Source organism: Pongo abelii, chromosome 12 (genome assembly GCF_028885655.2).
Source record: "Pongo abelii isolate AG06213 chromosome 12, NHGRI_mPonAbe1-v2.0_pri, whole genome shotgun sequence".
NCBI classification, from domain to species: Eukaryota; Metazoa; Chordata; class Mammalia; order Primates; family Hominidae; genus Pongo; species Pongo abelii.
The window spans coordinates 100,169,348-100,185,628 of record NC_071997.2 but is presented as its reverse complement, the minus strand read 5'-3'; the positions used below and the strand labels follow the sequence as shown (position 1 = coordinate 100,185,628).

General features: G+C 38.3%; 1 protein-coding gene and 1 long non-coding RNA gene across 24 annotated transcripts in view; one reads left to right on the top strand and one right to left on the bottom strand.

The window, feature by feature from the left end:
• Positions 1–16,281, bottom strand: part of LOC129057727 (uncharacterized) — a 71,023-nt gene that overhangs the window by 5,776 nt on the left and 48,966 nt on the right. The window lies entirely within an intron of this gene.
• BIRC6 (baculoviral IAP repeat containing 6) overlaps positions 1–16,281 on the top strand; it is a 258,994-nt gene that overhangs the window by 203,179 nt on the left and 39,534 nt on the right. For all 23 annotated transcript variants that reach the window (XR_002913821.2, XM_063713739.1, XM_063713738.1 and 20 more), the window contains one exon: positions 12,564–12,774. Coding sequence is in view for 22 of the 23 variants with exons in the window: in XM_063713739.1 (XP_063569809.1) it covers positions 12,564–12,774 (211 nt within the window). In the remaining variant the exon portion in view is untranslated. The remainder of the gene's footprint in view (positions 1–12,563; positions 12,775–16,281) is intronic.

Sequence of the window (16,281 nt, the reverse complement as noted above, 5' to 3'; positions counted from 1 at the left end):
CCCTAAGAAATTCTATTAATCCTGCATCCCTTCCTAATCCCCAGACCTCTGGTAACCACTGTTCTTTGTACTGTCTCCATAGTTGTGCCTTTTTCAGAATGTCATATAGTCGTAATCATAAGATTTAGCCTTTTAGATTGGCTTCTTTCATTTAATAATATACATTTAAGTTTCGTCCATGTGTTTTCATGGCTTGGTGGCTACTTCATTTTTATCGCTGAAAAATATTCCATTGTATCAATATGTAAGTATGTTTATTCATTCACCTTTTGAAGAACATCTTGATTGCTTCCTTTTTTTGGCATTTATGAATAAAGCTGCTATAAACATTCACATACAGATTTTTATTCCCATTTTTGTTTCACTGATCTATTTGTTTATTCTTTCGTGAGTACCACATTGTCTTAATTGTCGCAGCATTATAGTCAGGTAGTCAAGTCATATAGTGTCAGTCCTCTGACTTTGTTCGTCAGTGTCGTGCTGGCTATTCTACATATTTTGCCTTTCCATATAAACTTAATCATTTGATTGATAGCCACAAAATAACTTGCTGGGGTTTTGGTTGGAACAATGTGTCCTCTGTTCTGGTTCTCTTTGTACGTTACATGAAGAGGGTTGAGAACGGTGAAATACTGTGTGCACTACTTTGCTAAATGAGTTTATAAAGCAGTGCAAGTGGTAATCTTCGGGTACTTGGCTATATTTATATCAGTATAAATTCTGATTTTTCAGGTATTTCGATGTAGACTGGAAAATCATTCAGAACTTCTGTGGATTCCATTCCAGCAGATGTAGCTAAAATGGGGGGGCAGGAGAAAACTGTGGAATAGGGAAGGTTTTTTCTAAGGCTTCATTATTGTGCCAGTATCAAGTTGAAAAGAGGCTACATGATTGTACATTCAAGTCTTATATTTTCATATATTTGAAAAATAAAACAACATATTTATAAAATATATGCAATGTTTATTGGGTGCTTTTCCTCGTATTAGTGTTTTAAAGCAATTGAAGAAAATAAATATTTCAGTATAAAAAGGAGCAAATGTATATGAATAAGTACTTAAGAGAAAAAAATTTTAGTGACAACTTTAATGGTTGATAATTCAGTACCCTCCAGTTCACCCATTTAAAGTATACAATTCATTGATTTTTATTATATTCACAAATGTGTACAACTATTACCAAAGTGAATTTGATAACTTTTTTTATCACCTCATAAAGAACCCTGTACCCTTGGCCGGGCATGGTTGCTCATGCCTGTAATCCCAGCACTTTGGGAGGCCCAGGCGAGTGGATCACCTGAGGTCAGGAGTTCGAGACCAGCCTGGCCAACATGGTGAACCTCGTCTCTACTAAAAATAAAAAAATGAGCCAAGAGTGGCGGTGAGCGCCTGTAATCCCAGCTACTTGGAAGGCTAAGACAGGAGAATCGCTTGAACCCGGGAGGCGGAGGTTGCAGTGAGCTGAGACTGTGCCATTGCACTCCAGCCTGGGCAACAAGAATGAAACTCTGTCTCAAAAAACAAAAAACAAACAAAAAAACCCTGTACCCTTTAGTTATCATCTTCCATCCCCTCATCTTCTCTAGCACTAAGCGGCTGATAATCTACTTTCTATCCTTATATAGAGTTGCCTTTTCTGAATATTTTATGTAAATCGGATCATATAATATGTGGTCTTTTTAAATTGGCTTTTTCCATGCAGCGAAATATTTTCAGGGTTTATTGATGTTGAATGTATCAGTAGTTGATAACTTCTTAGGGCTGAACAATATTTCATTTTATGGCTGTGTACTACATTTTGCTTATCCATCAGTTGATGTCTATTTGTTTTTGCATTTTGGCAGTTGCAAAAATGTTGCAGTATTAGCATACAAATATCTATTGGTGTTTCTGCATTGAATTCCTTTGGTAATATACCTAGGAGTGGAATTGTTGAGTTACATGGATTACCTGACTTTTAAAATTACAATAATCTTACTGGGTGTGAGATGGTATCTCATTGTGGTTTTAATTTGCATTTCTTTGATGACTAATTATGTTAAGCATATTTTCATGTGTTCATTGACTATTCACCTGTCCTTTCCAGAAAAATATCTTTTCAAATTCTCTGCCCCATGAGTCGAGGCTGGCTAGAAGAGGGGATTGAATGTCAACTTCTCAGCCATGCGTACCTTCTAACTTAGCAGCAGGAGGTTGCTGTGGTAGGATGAGAAATGCTGACATCCTGCCCCTCACCCCGCTAGGAAGACAGGCTTTCAGCTCTGTACTAAGGCATAGCTTTCCAACTTGGACCTCTGGGAGAGGGAGGCCTGTGTTCTTGGCTGTAGCCAGCTGGAGTGGTTTTTCTTTCTCATTGAGCTGAGGGTGGGGATGAAAGGAGCAGCATCTTGATTCACATACCACAGACTCTTGCTTTTCTTACTGAGTTTTAGTGCATTTTCTTGAATAAATGTTTCTTCATTTGCTGCATACTCTTAGGACCACTTCCAGAGATTTTAGATAGTTGTGTTCTTTTAAAGAGTATGTATCAGTTTCACTAGGGATCTGATCTGCAGGGATCTTTCCTCTCATGCTGGCAAGAAAAATTGAGTTCTCATAAACCAAGTAAAATATTCAAGCTTTCCTACTAATTAAATGTTTTAGAACCTTACAGTGGAATATTTTGTATCCATCAAGTTCTTGAAAGTAGAAACCATCTATCTTGATATTGGGTAGAAAGAGGAAGTTAGACACTATGGAGTACCTAGTTTTTATAAAATTCAACACATTCCTAGATATACAATATCATGTACTTCTCCCCTGTAAGACATGTTTTATTAATTAAATTACATCAGGTTTTTCTTAAGTATTCTGTTCTCCACATTTTAAAATTCAAAAGCTTTAAGGTGGTATCTAATAAATAGCTGTTTTCCTGCCTCTGTCCTACCAATAACAGCTCATTAGGGATAAACTATAGTTATCCCTATACTAATCTAACTAATAGTACTAATAGTTACAGATAGTACTAACCGGTGCTACTAATTTCTTATATTTCTTTATAGGAAATCTATATATAACAAGTAAATATAAATACATATTAGTTCATTGTCACACTGCTATAAAGAACTGCCTGAGACTGGGTGAATTATAAAGGAAAGAGGTTTAATTGACTTATAGTTCTGCAGGGCTGGGGAGGCCTCAGGAGACTTACAATCATGGCAGAAGGGGAAGCAAACATGTCCTTCTTCACATGGCAGCAGCAAGGAAAAGTGCAGAGCAAAGCAGTGGGAGCCCCTTATAAAACCATCATATCTCGTGAGAACTCACTATTATGAGGACAGCATGGAGATAACCACCCCCATGATTCAGTTACCTCCCACCAGGTTCCTCCCATGACACATGGGGGTTATGAGAACTACAATGCATGATGAGTTTTGGGTGGAGACACAGCCAAACCATATCACATAGTCTCCCTCTTTTTATGTTTTTGTTATTTGTGTTTTGTTTTGTGTTTACCCAAATAATCATTTATTTTTATTAACATTTATGGGTTATGTTTACCATATAACCCATTTTTGTACCTTACTGTCCTATCCCCACCCCAAAATGACATTATAGTACTTGTGAATTTGCTCCAGTACAGCATAAAGCATATTCTAATTTTTTATGACTACATAATGGGCATTTAGTAATTAAAACAGTTGCATATTAATAAACATAAATAGGTTCTTTTTTGAGATAAGGTTTCACTCTGTCTCCCAGGCTAGAGTGCAGTGGCGTAATCATGACTAACTGCAGCTTACCATGCCCGGCTAATTTTTTAAATTTTATACAGACAGGATCTTGCCCAGGCTTGGAGTACAGTGGTGTGATCATGGCTCACTGCAGCCTCGACCTCCTGGACTCAAGCGATCCTGCCACTTCAGCCTCATGAGTAGCTGAGACTACTGGCGGGCACTACCACACCTGGCTAATTTTTAAAATTTTGTGTAGAGATTGGGTCTTTCTATATTGCCTAGGCTGGTCTTGAGCTCCTGGGCTCTAGCGATCCTTCTGCCCCAGCCTTCCAAATCCTGGGATTATAGGCATGAGCCACTGCATCCAGCTCACATATTTTTTAGTTGACATTTTTATTCTGTTGTATATGCCCATCGTAAATATGATATACCTGTTTATTGAGACTATCATCTCTGTCCTGCAGCATAGATATTTTCATCATAAGTTTTTTTATGTATTTTTGTTGTATTTCCTATTGTGCAGTTTCTCTATTTTGCAGTTGATTGTTACATGAAATTAACAGTATTCATTTATGTGAATTTTGCATCCACGTACTTCAGTATTCTAATAGTATTTCTGTGGATTTACCATATTTTCCAAATAGAGAATCAGTTTTCTGAGAATGAAGACATTACTCTTTTCCCACTTCTTTTTTTGTTTGTTTGTTTTGAGACAGAGTCTCTGTTACCCAGGCTAGAGTACGGTGGCATGATCTTGGCTCACTGCAACCTCTGCCTCCAGGGTTCAAGCGATTCTCCTGCGTCAGCCTCCCGATTAGCTGGGTTACAGGCGCACACCACCACACCTGGCTGTTTTTGTATTTTTAGTAGAGACGGTGTTTTGCCATGTTGGCTAGGCTGGTCTTGAACTCCTGACCTGAGGTGATCCACCTGCCTTGGCCTCCCAAACTGCTGGGATTACAGGCGTGAGCCACCGCACCTGGCCTACCCACTTCTTATGCTTTTTTTAAAAAATGTTTTTGTTTTGGGGAATCCCCATATCCACATACCTTTCCTGGCTTGTATTTATAAAACAGAATGTCAGGAATTTGTCTCTTGAAGATGATACTATCCAAAAGAATTTTTTGTTGTGATGAAAACACTCTGTATCTATGCCATTCATTAAGGACTTGTGTGGCTATTGGACACTTGAAATGTGGTTAGTGCAACTGAAGAACTGAATTCTTAGTTTTCTTACATTTTAGTTAAAATTTAGATAGCGTGTGGCCAGTAGCTGCCATACTGGACAGTTCGGGAAGTATCATGGGATAATGGGAAAAGCACTAAAGCTAAATTTACCAGGTTTTCACTGTTGGTCTTCTTACTTCCTATTTAGCTGCTTGTGCAATTTAGTAAATATTAGTTTCTCATACACACAGTGGGGATAATAATACCTAATCCACATAATAGTACATACAGAGAAACATCATCATATAGAAAATGGATTAGATGGATGTATACCAAAATGATGTACCTGGTAAAAGAGTGGGGAAGGAGGCCGGGCGTGGTGGCTCACGCCTGTAATCCCAACACTTTGGGAGGCTGAGGTGGGTGGATCACGAGGTCAGGAAATCGAGACCATCCTGGCTAACACAGTGAAAACCCATCTCTTCTAAAAATAAAAATAATAATTTAAAAATTAGCCAGGCATGGTGGTGGGCACCTGTATTCCCAGCTACTTGGGAGGCTGAGGCAGGAGAATGGCATGAACCTGGGAGGCGGAGCTTGCAGTGAGTCAAGATCACGCCACTGCACTCCAGACTGGGCGACAGAGCGAGACTTTGTCTCAAAAAATAAACAAGAATGGGGAAGGAGAGAAATGGTCAAAAGAAACTATAGCCTTATAAGGAAAGTTTTATCTTTTTTTTTTTTTTCAGGATAATCTATTTGAAATATTAATCACTGTAATTGTAACACGTTAGGAGGCCACGGCAGGTAGATTGCCTGAGCTTAGGAGTTCGAGACCAGCCTGGGCAACATGGTGAAACCCCAACTCTACGAAAAAATAGAAAAAATTAACTGGACATGGTGGCATGTGCCTGTAATCCCAGCTGCTCTGGAATGTGAGGCAGGAGGATCCTTGAGCCCAGGAGGTTGAGGCTACAAAGTGCAATGGTTATACCATTGCACTCCAGCCTGGGCAACAGAGTGAGACCTTGGCGCAAAAAAAAAAAAAAAAAAAAGAGAATATAAATATTAATGTAAAGTTATTTTTTAGAAGTTCACCTTTTTTGGCTGGGCGCAGTGGCTCATGCCTGTAATTTCAGCACTTTGAGAGTTTGAGGCGGGCAGTCACTTGAGATCTGTAGTTTGAGACCAGCCAAGCCAACATGGTGAAACACCATCTTGACCAAAAATACAAAAGTTAGTCCGGCATGGTAGCATGCACCTGTAATCCCAGCCACTTGGGAGGCTGAAGCAGGAGAATTGCTTGAACCCTGGAGACAGAGGTTGCAGTGAGCCGAGATTATGCCATAGCACTCCAGTCGGCAACAGGAGCAAAACTCAGTCTCAAAAAAAAAAAAAGAAAGTACACATTTCTTGCACATAGTGTGAAGTCTGGGGTTTTAGTGTACCCATCACTGGAAGAGTAAACATTGTACCCAGTAGATATTTTTCAAACCCCACTTTTTGGAGGAGTCTCCCATGTCTTTTTTTTTTTTTTTTTTTTTTTGAGATGGAGTCTCCCTCCGTTGCTCAGGCTGGAGTGCGAGTGCAGTGGTGCGATCTGGGCTCACTGCAACCTCTGCCTCCCAGGTTCAAGTGATTCTTGTGTCTCAGCCTACCAAGTAGCTGGGATTACAGACACCTACCACCAGGCCCAGGTAATTTTTGTATTTAGTAGAGATGGGGTTTCGCCGTGTTGGCCAGGCTAGTCTTGAACTTCTGGCCTCTAGTGATCTCCCCACCTCAGCCTCCCAAAGTGCCGAGATTATAGGTGTGAGCCACCACACTTGGCCTGTAGTTATTCTTAATAGAGACCTTTTACTTCCTTGGTTAAATATATTCCTAGGTATTTTGTTTTAGATTTTATTATTTTATCTTGTTTTTAATTTTATTTGACAGGGTCTTGCTCTGTCGCCCAGGCTAGAGTACAGTAGTACTATCAGAGCTCACTGTAGCCTCGACCTGGTAGGCTCAAGTGACTCTCCTGCCTCAGCTTCCCAAGTAGCTGGGACTACACAATGAGCCACCACACCTGACTAATTTCCTTTTTGGTTTTTGTAGAGATAAGGTCTTACTATGTTGTTCAGGCTGGTCTTAAGCCCTTGGACCCGAGCAGTCTTCCAGCCTGGACCTCCCAAAGTGCTGTGATTTCAGGCATGAGCCACCACACCTGTTCATTTTTTTTTTTTTTCTGTAGCTATTGTAAATGAGATTGTTTTCTTGATTTAATCCTTGGCTAGATGATTATTGGTGTATAGAAACATTACTGGTTTTCATATATTAATCTTATATCCTGAATCTTTACTGAATTCATGTATTAAATCCAAGAGTTTCTGATGGAGTCTTTAGGGTTTTCTAGATCATATCCTCAGCAAACAGGGAAAATGCTGACTTCCTGCTTTTTGAGTTTGAATGCCTTTTTTTTTCCCTTGCTTGATTACTCTGGCAAGGATGTCCAGTACGATGTTGAATAAGAGTGGTGAAAATGAGAACTCTTGACTTGTTCCAGTTCTTAGCGGGAATGCTTTCAGCTTTTTCCCATTAAGTATAGTGTTAGCTGTGGGTTTTTCATATATGGCCTTTATTATGTTGTGTGTTCCTTCTATGCCCAGTTTATTGGGGATTTATATCAATTTTATCACATGCTTTTTCTACATTTATTGAAATGACTATAGAGTTTTTGTCCTTTATTATGTTATTATGATGTGTCACATTTATGGATTTGTGTATGTTGAACCATCCTTGTATCCTTGGGATAAATCATACTTGATCATGATGTATTATCTTTTTTTTGTTGTTTATTTTTTAAAATTTATTTATTTATTTATTTTGAGATCAGCTTGTGAGACTGGCTAATTTTTTTATTTTGGGTAGACACAGGGTTTCACCATGTTGGTCAGGCTGGTCTCGAACTCCTTGCCTCAAGCAATTCACTCACCTTGGCCTCCCAAAGTGCTGGGATTACAGGTGTGAGCTACAGTTTGTTTGTTTGTTTTGAGATGGAGTCTCGCTCTGTCACCCAGGCTGGAGTGCAGTGGTGTGATCCTGGCTCACTGCAACCTCCACTTCCTGGGTTCAAGCGATTCTCCTGCCTCAGCACCCCCAAGTAGGTGGGACCACAGACTTGCGCCACAACACCCGGTTAATTTTTGTATTTTTAGTAGAGACGGGTTTCACCATGTTGGCCAGGCTGGTCTCGAACTCCTGACCTCAGGTTTTCCACCCACCTCGGCCTCCCGAAGTGCTGGAGTTACAGGTGTGAGCAATCATGCTTGGCCTGTTTGTTTATTTTTAAGGGATGGGGTCTTGCTCTGTTGCCCAGGCTGGAGTGCAGTGGTGTCATCCTAGCCCATTTTGGCCTCAAACTCCTGGTCTCAAGCAGTCCTCCCACCTTAGCCTCCCAAGTAGCTGGGAATACAGGTTTTTGCCATCACATCTGGCTAATTTTAAATTTTTATTTTTTTGTAGAGACAGGTTTTCTTGCTTTGTTGACCTTGCTTGTCTCGATCTTTTGGTCTCAAGTGATCCTCCTGCCTCAGCCTCCCAAAATGTTGGGATTACAGGCGTGAACCACCATGCCGTTATTGTATTATCTTTTTGATGTGCTGTTGGATTTGATTTCCTTGTTTTTTGTTTTGGATTTTTGTGTCTGACTTTATTAGGGATATTGGTCTGTAGTTTTCTTCTTTTATTATATCTTTGCCTGGTTTTGGTATCAGCATAATACCGGCCTCATAAAATGAGTTAGGGAGAATAAACTCCTCCTTAATTTTTTTTAATAGTTTTGGGAGGAACTGTATCAGTATGTTCTTTTTATATTTGGTAGAATTTGGCTGTGAATTCATGTGGTCCTGGGCTTTTTTTTTTTTTTGGTTGGGAGATGTTTTATTATGATTGAATCTCACTACTTGTTATTAGTTTGTTTAGAAATTCAGTTTGTTTCATGTTCAGTCTCAAGAGGTTGTGTGTTTCCAGGAATTTACTTGTTTCCTTTAGGTTTTCTAGGTTGTGAGTGTATAGTTGATCATAATAGTCCCTGATCTTTTTTATTTCTGTAGTATCAGTTGTATTCCTTTTTCATTTCTGATTCTGTTTATTTGGATCTTCTCTCTTCTTGGTTAGTCTAGCTAATAGTTTATCAGTTTTGTTTATCTTTTCAAAAACAAACTTTTCAGTTTGCTGATGCTTTGTATATTTTTGTTGGGGGGGGCTGTATTTCGTTTAGTTCTGTGTTATTTCTTCTAACTTTTGGGCGTGGTTTGTTCTTACTTTTCTAGTTCCTTGTGGTACATGTAAGGTTCTTGATTTGTTACCTTTCTACTTTTCTGATGCAGGCTTTTAAGGCTCTAAACTTCTCTCTCTCTGCACTGCATTTGCTATATCCCACAGTTTTTCTGATGTTGCGTTTCATTTTCATTCATTTCAAAAAAATTTTAAATTTGCCTTAATTTCTTTGTTGACCCAGTGATCATTCAGGATCATGCTGTTTAATTTCCATGTATTTGCACTGCTTCCAGTGTTCCTGTTGGTATTGTTTCCTAGCTTTATTCCACTGTGGTCTGAGAAGATACTTGATATGATTTCAGTTTTTAAAAATTTTGTTAAGACTCCTTTTATGGACTAACATGTGGTCTGTCTAGGAGAATGTTTCATGTGTTGGTGAAAAGAATGTATATACTGTCATTTTTGAGTAGACTGTCCTACGTCTGTTAAGTCCATTTAGTCCAAAGTCCAATTTAAGTCCAATGTTTTCTTTGTTAATTTTCTGTCTCAGTTATCTTTCTAGTGCTGTGAGTTGAGTGTTGAAGTCTCCCACTATTATTGTATTACTGTGAATGTTATTGTTTGATTATGGTATTATTGGTAGATCATTTCCAGCTTTCACTATTGAAAACAGTATTGTATTGAACATTTCTTTGTAGGGTAGACAGTAACAAGTGCTATTATTGAGTCGTAGAATATAGGCATTTAAAATTTTAATAGATAATGCCAATTGGCTATACCTATTTGCGCTTTTACCTATATATGAGTCTAGCTTTTCCACATCCTCACAAGTACTGACATTGTGTTTTATGCCTATCAGTTAGTAACTTTTGGATATAATTTTGATTTTCCTGAATAACATAGTATCTTATAATACTATAAAATTATAGTAAGTAGGATATTGTGACATTGTTCATGGGTTGGAAAATGGGCTTTCATACTCAAGTATATGTGGAAACAAGGGGAAACAAGGAAAGAATGGCAGTCATACTACTCTGTCCTCTGCATCATCACTGGAAGGTGTAAAATGACCTTCTCTTCCATCACTTTGAACATCACTCCAAATAGCCTCACTGTCATTAAGCTCTGATAGTCTCTATTTTACATCAGTTGTAGAGATCTCTTTCACATCAGTTACCATAGAAAGTACAGGATGCTAGGTGATGCCTCATCCTGTTACAACTTAATCCCCATATAGCTCTGTGGGCACTGAGGCAATTCCTACCTCTAGTTGGACTCCCACAATTCTCCTCCCCTGCTTTAGTTTTCTATATAGCATTCAGAATACTTACTAACTTCTGAAAAGAATGTAACTCATGTCCTTCGCCTAGAATGTTAGATACTTGATGGTAGAGATTTTTGTTTGTTTTCTTTACTGCTTATTCCCAGCCTGTCCAGCAACAGGTTTTCAGTAAATGTTTTTTGTTTGTTTGTTTTTGAGACTGTCTTGCTCTGTCACCCAGGCCGGAGTGCGGTATGTGATCTCAGCTCACTGCAGCCTCCGCCTCTTGAGTTCAAGCGATTCTCCTGCCTCAGTCTCCTGAGTAGCTGGGATTACAGACCTGCGCCGCTATGCCTAGCTAATTTTTGTATTTAGTAGAGATGGGGTTTCACCATGTTGGCCAGGCTGGTCTCGAACTCCTGACCTCAGGTGATCCATCAGCCTCAGTCTCTCAAAGTGGTGAAGTTACAGGTGTGAGCCACCGCGCCCTGCCAGTAAATGTTTATGGAATGGCTGGCTGTTCAGTAACTGTCATTGGAAGAGAGATGTTAGATCCTTATCTCACATTATTCACAAAAGTGAATACCAGTTGGTATACAACACAAAAACCAACAAAACAACTTATAAAAGCCTTAGAAGCAACGTGTGTTCCTCGAGTAAGGAATTCACTCTTAGATGCAAATGATTTTAATACAAAATTCATTTGATTTATAGCTAGTAATTGGAAGTTAACATAGGCAATATTTTCTTTTTTACTAAAAAGAAAATTGATTTATTGAAATAGACTATGGATAAATCGCAATTCTGTCATTCGTTTTTACAAAAGATAAAATAACTTCATTATTCAATTTAGTTTAAAAAAGTTTCCACTTCATACTGATAAATATATTTCCAGCCACAATATATTATCTGGGGTATTTAATCATTTCTATATGTAATATAACTAGATATTTAGTTACATTTCTTGTTCTCCCCTAAACTAGATACTTTACTTTTTTTTTGTTTTCCAAAAGTGCCTGTTATTATAGTTTGTATATTGGTGCTTCATAAATATCTGCTGCATTCTTCCATTTAGCAACTAACCTATTAAATTGACCCTTGAATAATGCAAGTATTAAGGGTACCAACCCCCACATATTTGAGAATCCAAGTATAACTTTTTCTTTTTTTTTTTTGAGGCAGGATTTTGCCCTATCACCCAGTCTGGAGTGCAGTGGCATGTTCTTGTCCTCCCTAGTTGCAGGGACTACAGGTGTGCGCCACCACACCCAGCTAATTTTTTGTTATCTTTTTGTAGAGATGGGAGTTTTACCATGTTGTCCAGGCCAGTCTCAAACTCCCAGGCTCAAGTGATCCTCCCATCTCGGCCTCCCAAATGTCTGGGATTATGGGCGTGAGTCACAGTGTCCAGCCCCAAGTATAACTCCTGACTCTTCCAGAACTTAGCTCCTAATAGCCTACTGTTGACTGGAAGCCTTACTGATAACATAATCAATTAACACATTTTGGATGTTGTATATATTATATACTGTAAGCTAAGGAAAAGAAAATATTAAGAAAAAAATCATAGAAAATATATTTAGTGTTCATTAAATGGAAGTGGATCATCATAAAAGTCTTCATACTCAGAGTCTTCATGTTGAGTAGCCTAATGAGGAAGAAGTGATGCGGTTGGTGTTGCTGTCTCAGGCTGGCAGAAAATCTGTATATAAGTGGACTAGTGCAGTTCAAACCTGTGTTGTTCAAGGGTCGGCTGTAATTTTTTTGAGACGGAGTTTTACTCTTATGGCCCAGGCTGGAGTGCGATGGCATGATCTTGGCTCACTGTAGTCTCCGCCTCCCGGGTTCAAACAATTCTCCTGCCTCAGCCTCCCAAGTAGCTGAGATTACAGGCATGTGCCATCTCACCTGGCTAATTTTTGTATTCTTAGTAGAGACAGGGTTTCTACATGTTGGTCAGGCTGGTCTCGAACTCCCAACCTCGGGTGATCTGCCTGCCTCGGCCTCACAAAGTACTGAGATTATAGGCCTGAGCCAGTGCGCCCAGCCGGGTCAGCTGTGGACCTTGGTAAGATCCAGGTAAAAGCTACATTCCTGTGGACCTACTTTTATATTGTACATTTTCTCATTTTGTGCTTTTTCCTCTTCTCCTTATAGTTCTGGACATGGCAAGACATGTGCCACTCTATCGGGCACTGCTGGAATTGCTTCGGGCCATTGCTTCTTGTACTGCCATGGTGCCCCTATTGTTGCCCCTTTCTACAGAGAACGGTGAAGAGGAAGAAGAACAGTCAGAGTGTCAAACTTCTGTTGGTACATTGTTAGCCAAAATGAAGACCTGTGTTGATACCTATACCAACCGTTTAAGGTACTATACTATGTTCATTTCTCTTGAGTTTGCCTCTAACAATGTTTTTTAAATAACTCCATGGGTATTTTTGTTTTTCAGTGATATATGCTTTTTAAAAGCATATACACCCTCGGCTGGGTGCGGTGGCTCACACCTGTAATCCCAGCACTTTGGGAGGCCGAGGTGGGTGGATCACGAGGTCAGGAGATCAAGACTATCCTGGCTAACATGGTGAAACCCCATCTCTACTAAAAATACCAAAAAATTAGCTGGGCATGGTGGCGGGCACCTGTAGTCCCAGCTGCTCGGGAGGCTGAGGCAGGAGAATGGCGTGAGCCTGGGAGGCAGAGGTTGCAGTGAGCCGAGATCACGCCACTGTGCTCCAGCCTGGGTGACAGAGCGAGACTCCATCTCAAAAAAAAAAAGAAACATACACACCCTCACATACAAGCAATATATAAACATACAAAGAGAAAGTATCCACCCAAATTATACACTTAGAAACATTTATTCACAATTGCTTATTCAGTATCTCCCTGTGTGATCTTATAGCTATAGGTGTGAAGTTTTTCTTAAATGGTGTCCCATTGTACCTGTTAGACAAATAGATGCTAGTTTCTCACATAATGTTGATGTCAGAGACATCTTTCAGTGTCAATAAATATCATTGACATTGTTCTAAATACTTCGAATTCACCATTGTATTTAGGTGCTATATTTCATTTAACTATTTATTAGTAGATTTTAGGTTATTTTCAGTTCATAATAACCTCATACATACATCTTTTGGTGCTTGCAGAAATCTCTGCAGATAGACTCTTAGAAGTATAATTGTTAGGTTTATGGATTACTTCTGTTTTATTTTAGAAGTCGAAGGATTCAGTATTTGATGGAATTAAAATAAGTCTTAATGCTTATCTTTAAGGAAAATTGAATTGTTATTTTTAGTTTGTTTACACCTTAGTAGATTCAGAGGATGAGTTCTGTCAATAACTTTTTAAAATAACCTAGGAAACCTTTTCCTTTCCCTTGGCAGAATCTATTCAGTGACCTTTTCCTTTCTCATGGCAGAATCTGTTCAGTGATTGTCAGTTTATTTCTCCAAGATGGCCTAATTCTGAATTTTGAAGCATTTATACTGTTAATGGAAGTTTAGTCATTTGTCAGTTACCTTTTGAGTAAATTAATGTCGTTTACCATATTTACTGTATTTACTTTGCTTTTTCTCACTTATTTTTTAAGAACCTATGACTTAAGAAATAGTGTAGGTCAAAAGATCGTAGAGAATTGGTCACTGGAAGAATAATTCTTGTTAGTCTTTGCCTATGAGGGAAAAATCACCTTGTGAAGGAATTCTGACTTTGTTGGCTTAATGTGTTGTCATTATCACTTTATTCATTTATTTTAATAGCTTTTGGCATACAAATGGTTTTTTATTACATGGGTGAATTATATGGTGGTGATGGCTCATTGCCAGGCAGTGAGAATCATAAATTATAGAAAAGATGAAATGAAGAGCCAGTTGGTAGAGATAAAAAGCTGTGGAGTCATACAACTCTGTTACTAGTAATGGAAAATGTAAAGGTATATTTTCTTTGATAGTGTGATATTTTTTCTGTTGTAGAGAAGAGGATAGTGTTGTATTTGCTCCCCTCCTATCTTGTGGCCTCCCCCAGAATCTTTCTCACTGGTAACCAAGGAAGCTAGTGTAATAATATAACAATAGTGTGGTATCATAATTGAACTGAACATCTGATTGTCTCATTGAGTTAATGCCTCCTTGAGAAATGTCTACTAAATCATCTTATTCCCTTCCCTGGCCATCTGTGTTGCTTATTCTTGTAGAATAAACATAGTTTTCAGTAAATCAATATGTATAATATATACTGAGCTTTGAAACTGCTATCATGTCTTTTTAGGAGAATCTTGCCCTGTATGTCTGTACCTTATATTTCTGTGTTTTGAGATGACTCTGTTAGCTTTTAACTAAAATTGAAAATTTATAAAACCTTGAGTGTTTTTTACCCAGGTATATTTTGTCTTTTACATGAAAAATTACGTAATGATTTGGAATGTTGTTTTAGGTTTAGCCTTGATTAAAAACAGTATCACACATTTATAGTGTTACAAAGTGAAAATAAAACCAGTAAATAATATCCTTCTTTAAACTGTATATTTCCTTATGCTTTAATTTCTATTAGATCCTGCAAAAATTGAGTTATAGAGTATCGAATTCTAAGGTAATTATAGAATATTCTTATTGCAGGAAATTTGGACAGCTATAGTGCCTCTTTGGTGTATTTGCTTTTCTTAGCTTAATCTATTTCCTGTTCACATAACACACTGTATAATTTTTTGAGAAAGGAATCTTCTGTATGAAAATATACCAGTTAATTCACCATGAAAATTTAATTTCAGATAGAGGATAACTGAGTTTCAATTAACTGGAGCTCTTTATTTTTCTATTTGATTAACTGGATGAAATTATTCCATTTAAATTCTTTTATTCTTACTTCAGCCAGAGAACATTCTTCAGACTTATAAATTATGTACCAACAAAATATGCATGTGAAGATATAATGACTGTTCGTAAAGCTCATTTCATTAGATTATTTTATCTTTACAGTGACCCTGTGCAGTACATATTTTTAGTAATTCTTTTTACTGATAAACATTATTATATTTTGTATTAAGACTTGAATATACTTTTTAGTTGAAACCCTCATGGTCTCTGCTAATCTGTGCAGCCTCTGTTATAGGAAGAAACTGGTAAAGACTAATAATGTTACTACATCTCTACTTTCCTTTCAAGGTTTACCATATAGAGAATTCATTTTCAGCTTCACAGAGAGAGTAAAATCTATTCTTTTCCAGTTTTCACAACTTAAGATGTAATTTTTTTTCTAACAGAGTTCACAAAATAATCCATTTTTCCCTTAGAGTGTATACCCACAGAAAGTGGCCTTAGTTTAATTTTAACACTGACTCAAAGCTCCCCACCCCACCTGTCTGCCTCATTCCCAACTGTGTTTCACAAAAACCCTAGAATACTCTGAGAAGAGAATGATTCAGGAAAATATATTCTGTTAATATATCACTTTCAGGGTCTATTTTAGTGTTTTTTGAGGGTTTGGATCTGTAACTTTAAAAATGCTATGTATCACGGCCGGGTGCGGTGGCTCACGGCTGTAATCCCAACACTTTGGTAGGCTGACATGGGCTGATCACTTGAGGCCAGGAGTTCTAGACCAGCCTGTCCAACATGGCAAAACCCATCTCTACTAAAAATACAAAAATTTAGCTGGGTATGGTGGCGCATACCTGTAATCCCAGGAACTTGGGAGGCTAAGGCACGAGAATCACTTGAGCCTGGGAGGTCGGGGTTGCAGTGATCACACCATTACACTCCATTACACTCCAGTCTGGGCAACAGAGGGAAACTCTGTCTCAAAAAATAAATAAATACATACATACGTACATACTATGTATCACACACTCAGAAACATTTTACAATATTTTTGTCTC